Genomic DNA, 11,078 nt, shown 5'->3' with positions numbered 1-11,078 from the left:
TATAATCAAAGCATACCCAAAATCAAAAGAAACCCAGCATACCCAAAATCAAAAGAAGCACAACAAAAAAAAATCCGAAAGCCTACCAAACCACCGAGACCACCGTACTTTTCCGGCAAGGCGGACCCTGACGGCAGCTTACAGTGGTGTCGGAGCCGTCAGCATCACCCACCTCTACTCCCACCACCACCACCGCCTAAGGGTCCGCCACCAAACCGATTGCAACCACCACCAAACACCGGTCGCAAAAAAAGGGCGGCGGAGAGGAAAGGGAGGCCGAAGATGTTGTCGGAGAGCCACCGGAGATACCGCTGCCACCAACCCCAAAGTTATAAACAACCAACACCGTCACCCCCGCCACCAACCACCATTCACCGTCACTCCTCACCACCGCCGGAACCGCCCGCTCCTTCCCTTCATCAGATCTTGATGATGATGGTGGTGAAAGATTTTCATGATAGAGGAATGAGAGCCCCCTCATACTCTTGAACAAATCTTGAAGACAATGGGTGACGGTGGTGTTAATAGGCTGAAGATGATGAAGATGATGGAGAGTGGTTCTCACAGTTCTTACAACTGGGGGTGGTTTTCATTTTAGCGGCTGCCTAACAAGGAAAAAGATTAATATATACATATACGCAAGTAATCAAATCGCTCAAGTAATCAAAGAAATGATCTCCATAATATTATAAGTGAAGAAATCCTTGATGAAGAAGTTAAGGGGATTAAATATATGAAAAGAATTTCAAGCAAATACCACATGAGATCTCTAGAAATATACAATCATTTAAATTATTCACCAATAAAAGAATAAAAAAAAGTCTAATGCAAAGTATAAATTCTTTCACTTGTGGGATTTTGATTTCAAACAAGAGGAAAGTGATTTAGGGTGAAAGCAAACAAATTGTTTAATATAATTTTGGAGTTGTGCATGGATACTCGGTAGCTAGCAATTAGTCTATAGCAGATAATTCATGGTAAATAACTAAATAACACGAACATGAGTAAAAAACCGAAATCTAAAATTACTTAGGATGGGCATTCAGGTATGGAACCATGTATTATATTAGTTTTAAAAATGTTACGGGTTAGAGACCACGTATGATATTAGTGTAAAATATGCTAAATAGTATAATCTTAAAATTTTCAAAACCTGCAATTACTAAAATTATAGAATTTTAGAAGTGTGTATTAGTATTCGATACTTCAAGTTGATTTTGAGGTGAGTATAAGATCAAGTTCTGAGTAATGGGCATTTTTTTCACCACATAAGATCATAAACAAGTATACCAGATACCGACGAACCCAATGAGTAATAAAACATAGGTACCCAACGGGCATGGACATACGATTACTAATGACCATCAATTGCAATCCCTTCATCAAAGTCTTTACATTGAGATAAAATTCTACAACCGTTTGTGGTTATGATGTTTTGGTTGTATCATTTGGATCCAATTGAGGCTTTACATAAGTTCATGTATTGAATAAAACGGACACACCTACAAGCTGCCAAGAGGAAATGATAAGCATATGATAATGCAATGTGTACCTTGGACACAAATGCATTTTGAGGTGGTACATGACTTTTGTTAAATGTATTAAAAAAGTGTGGACTGATTTGTTTGACATTTCCATTAACATTAATAATTATCCATCGTTGCTTTTTTTGGTTCCCTCCATAATTATCATCTCCTCCATAGTCACACTATGTAGACCCCTTACATAATGTGTGTGTTGACTTATCACCGACTTACAATTTTTATTTTTTAACGGCAAATTTCATTTCCTACTCCTTGTAGAACTTCAACCTATGATCTCCTCAATTTAGGTGTTTCTAGAAGCTTTGCTTCTCCCACTGAGCCACCAACCCCAATATGACTCACAAATGATGTCGTATGCTAGATGAAGACGACTTAAAGTGGATGGATCCACGGTGCTTCCTATATATGTTTTGCATCTAGAAGATTTACATAGTGAAACCTTGTGATATTGCTATTTTGCTAAAGTCAAGACATACCATTATGGTTTTTAAGGTATATTTGCTAAAGTAAAGACATACCATTAGGCTGCTAAGGTATATTTGTTTGTTTGTTTGTGAATGGGATTTGTACATTAGGCTTCAATACTTGTACATAGGGCATAGAAATTAAAAAAAATAAAAAAAAGTGGTGGGGTAGGATCATCCTCCCATACCCTCTAGTGACCATCCTTGTGAGCACTATGACGTGGCGCCTACGTGGCGGATCATCCTCCCTTGGAGGACCATCACCATACCCTCTAGCCTTATGGTTTTTAAGGTATATTATAGTGCGCAAAAGATAACTCAATTAAGAGATCATAGTATACGTATTTCTAAATGTGTTTAATATGCTAGATGATTAATGTTGGATCGGTTATTCTTGCTTCTACAATTGTTTGTGTCGTTTGTTAATGACGCGAAAGTAATAAATCAAAATAAGCAATCGTATATTACGATTTACGAATTTGGTCTAAGAAAAATAAGAACAATTTCCAGAAATCATTATTCTCAATCGATTAATATTTCAATGTTAACGAGTTAATGTTACCCGCGCGTTGCAGCAGGATGTTGATTATTATGTAGGTTTGTAAAGCCAATTTAATAACATTTTAACCTTAATAAGTATAATACACATAATATTATTAACATTCTAAAATTACACATACTATTGACATTCTAAGCTTTGATATTATTTTTTGATATATATCTAACAAAATGCTTAAAACAAAGCCACGCAGATACAAAAAAAAAATGAATGTCCAAATATGAAGTTTTGGCAGATGACTGCAGAAATATGTATAGCCAAGGACCTCATTATCCCAAAAGTGATATAAAGAAATCTTGTAAATTGGAAAATATATTACGATTGTATGCGTGTATCCAAGAACATCATTGTTTCTAAAATGAAGAAATGCAAAATAATCGATGAATTTGCTAGCAAACACCAATTTGAAACCTGGAAAATCTAATGTGGTATCAATACCAAGAACCAATAACCGACACAAACAACATATCATCGATACGTGATAATCCCACATCGAAAAATATGAAAAGTCAATCTCGTATCAACTTGTTAACTTCAATATCCCACCAGAAAAGTTCTGAGCAAGTATGTAAATCTATAGCTCAAACTTGACAAAACCAAAATAATGTGTGTGTGTGTGTAAGAACCACATATGAAACGTAACCAAACCAACACTTAACCTTCTAGTTTCAGAATTAGTGCCCATGTTTAGAACCGAAATATATCATAATCGGCACTGAACATGTCTTTTAAATAACCCGTCCAAAGTTAGCAAGTCCGTAACAAAGTACAACTACTAGTTTACTACAAGGCCACGTGAATTTCCATATAAATTTCCAAACCAATTATAAAAAATAAAAAAGAAAATAAAAAGTTGACTTGCAACTACTATGTTAACATGTTCTCAAGTACTTTCCCAACACAAGTTTTTGCTCAAAAATAGACAGGCCAGAAAACATCCCTATTTGCCAAATAATCAAGTTTCTGCCTTTTACTCGACAAATCTGTAATTTAACCAACCTGGCTTGATGGAACCGTGTGTAGAATCAAAGATCGGGCAATAGGGTCTGGTAGGCGGGACCCACTATCACGGTTTATGGAGCTTGAAACCAAATACTCTCGGGACGTAATTTTGAGTTGCTTTTTGTGGCTTCAGGTGGCCATAAGTCATCAAGAACAAGTGAGGGAAAGTGGTGCCAAAATAAGCACCATCAATATCTATGGCCGGTTAAGAAAAAGAACATTCGCATTTGCATTAAACTATTTATTCGCATAGAATAACAAACAAACAAAAGATAATTAAAGCTGGATTTTGTGGTCGTAACTGAAAAATATTATAAACGTTTTCCTCATAGATCATATGGGACTGGATCATTAGAAAACTATTTCTTTGTGAGAAACTACAAAACTCAATATTGGACATGTGTATTATATATTGCATACGTGTAGCACTACATATATTGCGTATATGTTGTATACGATATATTGTGGAGTACTACATATATGCAATATACTACATATACGCAGTATATACAACATATGGGTAGTACTGTGCATTGTACCGTATAATGCATATATGCAATATTTGTATGCAGTATATATTACACATGTCCCAGCCAGTTGAGCAATTTATAAATAAAAACTTATAAACAACAAAATATTACATAAGGTTATATAATTAAGATCAAGATCAAGTACAATGCTCACATAAAATGCATGTTTTGCAAATGTAAGGTTCTTTTAAAGATGTTTAAGGTAACATGGTTCTTATGATAAAGAGTGTCAAGTTCAATGACTAAAAACGTAACTCGTTCCAAAAAATTAGTAGTCTAGCTTTGTATAAACCAATATAAACTTTACAAAAAAAGCAAATTTATTCACGCGATATATATATATAGGAGAAGGATCCGTCAGGAACCACCCTTTATTGCGAGAACCTCGAAAACCAATGTGAACACAACCAAAAATACCTAAAAATAGCTAAAAAACACACAAAAATTTTTTTTAATATTTTTAATAAAAAATCACTGGATTTCGTTACCAAAAAAAAAAATTTTGGCTACTAAAAGTAGCAATTTTAATGTAAAAAATATTAAAAAAAATTGTGTGTTTTTTTTATATTTTTAGGTTTTTTGGGGGTTTAGTTTTTAGCATTTTAGCTTGGGTGGGTGGGTGGGTGGGGGTGGGGGGGGTAGGTTTTTGGGGGGTGGGGGAGGGGGGATTAGGTTTTTTTTTTTTTTTTTTTGGGGGGGGGGGGGGGGGGGGATTAGGTTTTTTTAGGTATTTTTGGTTGTTTTCACATTGGTTCTCGCAATAAAGGTGGTTCTCGCATGAACCTTACCCTTTATATATGTGTGTGTGTGTAATGTAATGCGAGGATACTGCCTTGGTATTTAGATCGAGGGTAGTAGATGTCTTCACACTTGGGACAATAAATTTTCACGGTACTTGAACGCGGTATGTCCGCTTGACCAACGGGAAGGCAAGGTTGACCACAGCAATAAACTCTTGGACACCGTCCAAAGTCATAGTTTTTGTATTTATCCAACTGCAGAATTTCAAAAACATCCATATACGTTAAACTATTTAATCATAAAATAAGAAGAACAAAAGTGCGGTCACGTTATTATACCATCGCAGAAAGTCCCTTGGTAGTTAATATGTACCGCACATGTATCAAGCCGTACAACATCTCCGCTGCTGATTCAACAAGTTCGTTCTGCTCCTCAGTGAACATATCTCCTTTGCATAAACAGTCAACAAGTGTTAGCATGAAGGAGAAACAAAGATGGGTTCAAGAAGTGGGACTTGAGACAAGTGTGTAGCATGCGAGTCTTGGTTTTAAAAGGCACAGGTATTCCATAATGTTTAGGTCCCAAAAGCCGAGGTGCAAGCTTCACGTATGTGAGGTGTCAGTATTTATAAACTAATTACAGATAATATTTACAAATGTCTGAATCCTTGAACGCTAAAAACTGATTTAAAAAAAAAAAGAAAACCCTTTAATGTACAAGCGAAAGGTTGCCAATTTCAGAAGGAGCCAGAAACGATGCTTCATGCAAAGCGGCCACCTCAGCACCGCTTCATGGGATAACTGCGCATCACCCTCCCTAAGGTGTTTTCCCCGTCTCATTGGTCGCCCCACACATCAGGCGCGCCTTTTAAAACCAAGGTGTTCGTTTATTGTTAAAAAAAAGTTGTTTGTATGAAAGAGAAATGAAGATGAATTCTATTTGGTACAAAGATTCATTGATATATACTGCTTTAAATATCAACCATCTTGGCTACAAGTTGAGGAGACCATAGTTGTTAATAGCGAATAGCGGACGATAGTGACAAGCTACCTACACGCTACGTGGCGATAGCGATGAAATAGCAGGCGCTATTTTATGTTTAGTGACACGCTAAAACAAAATTTTGGAAATATTTTATGTTTGTATTTCAGATTTTATCAAAATACGCTGTTTACGTATGTATATTTAAAAAAAATCCTGCTATTTTATAGACATATGTTATCGCTATTTTATACTAAAACAAAAAAACATAAAAACCTATAATCACGCTACTTTCACACTATGAAGGCACCAAAATCAGATTGCGACCTATAGACGCAACGCCACGCTAAAGGCCATCAGATTGCGACCTATAGACGCAATGCCAAAATCGCTATTAACAACACTGGAGACATTCAGATTATAAGGCTAGTCGTGTTGATTAGCAAACAAAAACATATTAGAAACCCCCATCAACCTGTTACTAGAACATGATAGTTTTCAAGAGTGTAAAACGCCATGAGCAAAAATCCCCAACCCAACAAATAAAAAAAAATTACAGCAATATGAAATATTAAAGAATGATAAGACTGAGGGGCTGTTTGGCAACTTCTGAATGGTTAAGTGCTGAACCAATAAGAGGTCTGAACCATTAAGTGTTGAACCAGTAAGAGGTAGGTCTGAACCATTAAGAGCCAGTATAATGCTTAACCGTTTAGAGACAAATGTCTGACCAATTCAGATTAGAGGTCTTAACCATTTAGACTTGGTATAATGCTAAACCATTCAGAGACAAATGTCTGAACCATTAAGTGCTAAACCAGTAAGAGGTCTGAACCATTAAGAGCCTCATTAAGAGGTAAACAAACAGCCCCTGAATTGCACTTTCCATCCTTTAAGTATACATCAAGTTTCATGGTTTGTCCTTAAACTAACGTATTTACAATAGATGTCCTTCATGTTTACATTTCTATGCACGTTACTTGGTTAGTTTTAGAGTTAAATCCACCAATGTGCACTCACGTGAGGGCATAATAGTAATTTTATTACCAACTCTACCTCATCCCCTATCTTGTGCATCCCTCTAAATAGTCACTTGCTGGCCACCATCACCATCCACCACGCCGAAGACATTCCAACAAACAAAAAGAGGTACTCGCCGGCAACTTTCCAACCACCATCACCATCCACCACAAAGGATATTGCAGCTGCTTGCTACCGAGGAGATGGATAAGGGGCAACTATGGTTAAATGCATAAAAAGTACCTCGAATCAATGAAGTGATGAAGATAAAAAAGAAAACAGAAGTTAAAGAAGAACCTCAAACCACCACCTTCTTTGGCTGATGAAACATAACTGGTTAAGTTTATGAAAGCAAAATCCACACATGCGTTTGAAGAACCAAAAATCTAACCCAAGTCGGTTATTCTTCCTTAAAATCTTCTGAGCCAAGCTTTACGATCAAACAAAAAATTGAGGATTTTAAGATCAAACATTGGTTAACGCAAAAAAGGGGACTGGCCTGATTAGGAGGGTTCATGAAGACGAGAGACGGTAGAGGGTAAGGGGCTGTTTGACAACCATTAAGTGCTGAAGCAGTAAGAGGTATGTACCATTAAGAGGCAGTATAATGCTTAGCCGTTCAGAGGCAAACGTCTGATCAATTCAGATTAGCGGTCTTAACCATTCAGACAAAGTATAATGCTTAACCTTTCAGAGGCAAATGCCTGAACCATTCAGACATTTGCTCGCGAAACAAACAGTCTGAACCATTAAGTGCTGAACCAGTAAGAGGTCTGAACCATTAAGAGCCTCATTAAGAGGTAAACAAACAGTCCCTAAGTCTCGATAATCCAGATAACAACGAGGACTTTCTTTATGAAAGTGATTCAGTATTTTCTTCTTTTTTTTCTGTTTTAAAAGCATGGGCCTTCGATTAATGCTTTCAGTTTGCGGATGAGGAATCAGAGGACATTGCAGATAGTAGGTTTCTTCATCAATGGGCAGATTAGGTTGGTGAAGTGGAAATCAATTGCGGGTGACGATGGGTGGTGGGATATGGGGTGCAAAGAACCGACATTAGGTGGTCGGATGTTTATTTGTGTATGGTTTTTTGGCCGAAAAAGATGGTCGGAGGTTGCAGGAGGGTCGCTAGAAAAGATGGGAAAGAGTGGTGGCAGGTAACAGATATGTGTTGGTGGGAGTCCCGTAATTTATTTGTTTTAGTCATGGTTTTAAAAAACGGCTGAGGCGTGCGCCTCGAAGCGAAAGGCCGGAAAAAACGATTCTGAGGCGCGCCTCAGGGGGTTTCTACTGTACGTGCGCCTCAGAGAGACCGAGGCGCTAAAAAGGTTGCGCCTCAGGGGTTTCTGAATTCTGATATTTGTTTTTGACTTTTGTGTCAATTTCAAGCAATTTATGTGTGTTTTTGATGATTTTGATGAATTTGATGATGAATTTAGTTAGTATTATTATTTTTATAAGATATATAATTTTTATATTTATTTTTTAATTCTGCCTCGGGCTTACGCCTCGTGAGGTGAAGGGAAAACGCCTCGAAACTCGTTTCCATTTTTAAACCTTGGGTTTTAGTATTTTGATTATGGTAGATAACAAGAACACTGTGAATGTAAGAAGATCATTATGCCATCACGTGAGGGGCACGTTTGTTGTAAATACCTTAGTTTAAGAACATAACTTGAAATTGTTGTATACTTAAAAGACAGAAAGTGCAATACACTAAAGAATGATATCACCAACTTGTGCACATAACTTACCATGAGAGGACTCCACATCGAGAATTAAATCAAGGGCATAATCAAAGTAAGGAACTTGACTGCTTAATCCACATAAATTAAAATCGTCTTGGATGTAATCATCATCAACTTCACAGAAAAATTCATTTCCACGTAAGTTGCAAAACCAAGAAATCCAAGAAGTATCCTCTTCGTCGGAACCACTAACGTCAGATTCCTCGCTGTCTGTTTCAGATTCCTCTGCAAAACAAAATAGAGGTCGTATCGCTAAACCATACCTACTAATGAAAAATCACAACTTTGAACCAAGCAGACATGTATGTTCTGGTAATTAAGCTAATTCGTAGCAACATCATTACAATAATAAATTGACGCCTAGCACCACCAATATTGTCTGCTTTGCACACAAGAAGCTCATAGATTTGTTTTTGGTTGCCCCTGGGTTTTAAAAAGCATGCCTTTTACAAAAAGCCCCAAAAAAGCGCAACTTTTGAAGGTTTTTCATGCCTGAGGCGCGCGCCTCATGTACATAGGGTGTTTTTATACTGTTTTTAAGCATCAAACTGCTGTACAATAGGTTTTTTTGGCTTGTATTTATAGGTAGACTAATATATAAACCTTATTTATAGCTATATTATGAATAAGGGATGCTAAAAACCTATGGGATATATATAAAAAGTTATAAAATCACTTTGCGCCTTGGGTACGAAAAGCCCGCCGCTTTTGCACTTCGCGCCTTGGTTTTAGACCCCGTCACTTTTGTGCGCCTCTCGCTTTTTAAAACCAAGGGTTGCCCGAGTGGAAACTTCCAACAAAGTCACCATACCATTGATGAAACTCCCACTCGATCACGTTAAACTATAGAGTTCTCTTACATGTTGGTGATATGATATTTGAAAGAAGACATTCCTTATGTTCCAATATCTCTCATGTCAACAAAACAGAACGATGTGGGATTTGCCTAAAGTGTTACAATTACGTTCCATCCTACAAATCACTCATACCCTATGCAGTTAATGCGGTAAAATATCGGATATCAGTAAAGGACCGATATTTGAAATATAGGTTATCTCGGTGAGATACTGGTGGGATATCGGTAATTTTAATATAATGCAGAATTTATATATATAGCAATTTAACACCAATAATTCAGTGATATATTGGTTATATCTGTCAAATATCGGTGATATATCGGTTATATCGTTCAAATATCGGTGATATATCGGTTATATCGGTCAAATATCGGTCAATATCGCCGATAATGTCGGTACCGATACTTTGACCGATATTTGACACCGATATTTTACCAAGGGACCGATATGACGGATATAACCGATATATCACCGATATTAACTGCATTGCTCATATCGTGAAGTCATGTTGGTCACTATAACACGTTGTCTACCCATTACCCCACAAATTTGTTTTAAAGAAAAAAGCTTTTCGACAAGAAAGAGCCCGAGCTCTGATACCATAACTGTAACACCCCGCCAGTGCTAGTGCCGACATCTTTAAGCTACATTCCAAATCAAAAGCTTGTATTTGAGCCACAATGCCACATTGTAACTTGACTATAACAAAAATAAATAAAAAATTCTACAACTAAATACCCTACTTCATCTAAAAACCAATCAAGCACAAACAACAAACAAATTTGTACGAAACAAAGCTAATATAAAAGAAAGAAGGAAAAACAAACAAACCGACCATCTGAGGCGTTGGTTTTGGCGGAGGATGAAGGGTGTTGAAAGGATTTAGCAGAAGCAGGAGCTGCAGAAGTTGAAGGTACGGAGAGTTTGTCTTTGAAAACCCTAGAAGTTGAAGGAGATGAAGTGGTCTTCTCTAAGTGCTTATCTAAGGCATCGTTGATTCGCTTACGATCCAACGATGAGCCTCCTCTTCCCACCATATCCCTATGGTATATATATATATAGAGGTGAAGTTGGAAATTGAGAAGAAAGGGATGAAATGAAGAGGAATTGAGAGAGACGATTATTATTATGTGAAAATGAAAATGAAAGAAAGAAAGAAAGGGGGAATTGACGGAGAAAATTAGGGTTGTTGGTGTATCCAGAGAGACCAGGTGGGTGGAGCTCTCTTGTCTTGATATTTTTTTTATTTTTTTTTCGGGGATTTTTTTCTAGTTTTTTTTTATTATTTTTTTGAGTTAAATGTTATTTTAGTCCCCATGGTTTAGATCATTTCGCCAGTTTAGTCTAAAGGTTTCATTTTTCATCTTTTGGTCCAAAAAGATTTCACCGTAGCTATTTTAGTCCACTCGGTTAACTTCATCTATTTTTTCTGTTAACGAGAAGGGCAATTCGGTCATTTTATATGTAATTCTGTTAACTATAAGGACAATTCAGCCATATAAAATAATCGAATTGCTCTTCCTGTTAAAAGAAATAATGGATAAAGTTAACTCGGTTGACTAAAATGGCAAAGATGAAACATTTTTGGACCCACAGGCAAAAAATGAAACATTTGGATTAAACTGGTAAAAT

At 36.7% G+C, this 11,078-nt stretch overlaps 1 protein-coding gene across 2 annotated transcripts; it reads right to left on the bottom strand.

Annotated features, from left to right (window-relative positions):
- Positions 1-3,230: 3,230 nt before the first annotated feature.
- LOC110875811 (putative casein kinase II subunit beta-4) lies at positions 3,231-10,699 on the bottom strand. Of its 2 annotated transcripts, none has more exons than XM_022124013.2 (5): positions 10,282-10,699; positions 8,596-8,814; positions 5,179-5,288; positions 4,929-5,094; positions 3,231-3,764 (listed from the first exon to the last, which is right to left on the bottom strand). In XM_022124013.2, the coding sequence occupies exons 1-5, from the start codon at positions 10,481-10,483 to the stop codon at positions 3,634-3,636; spliced, it is 828 nt and encodes a 275-aa protein (XP_021979705.1). In that variant the 5' UTR covers positions 10,484-10,699; the 3' UTR covers positions 3,231-3,633. The 2 variants fall into 2 exon arrangements, with proteins under 2 accessions (XP_021979705.1, XP_021979711.1); XM_022124019.2 differs by having other exon boundaries at positions 5,179-5,285.
- Positions 10,700-11,078: the final 379 nt, after the last annotated feature.

Source organism: Helianthus annuus, chromosome 1 (genome assembly GCF_002127325.2).
Source record: "Helianthus annuus cultivar XRQ/B chromosome 1, HanXRQr2.0-SUNRISE, whole genome shotgun sequence".
Taxonomy (NCBI): domain Eukaryota; kingdom Viridiplantae; phylum Streptophyta; class Magnoliopsida; order Asterales; family Asteraceae; genus Helianthus; species Helianthus annuus.
Note: the sequence above shows the minus strand (reverse complement) of the source record. Positions and strands in the feature narration are given on the sequence as shown.

What these genes read in the sequence shown, in the direction of transcription:
- LOC110875811 (XM_022124013.2), bottom strand. Translation starts at nt 10,483, where the DNA reads ATGGTGGGAAGAGGAGGCTCATCGTTGGATCGTAAGCGAATCAACGAT. An exon ending in CGATGTGGAGTCCTCTCATG is followed by an intron (nt 5,289 to 8,595) that starts GTAAGTTATGTG and finishes GTTTATGCAAAG; the next exon opens with GAGATATGTTCACTGAGGAG. An exon ending in TCGATCTAAATACCAAGGCA is followed by an intron (nt 3,765 to 4,928) that starts GTATCCTCGCAT and finishes AACCGGCCATAG; the next exon opens with ATATTGATGGTGCTTATTTT.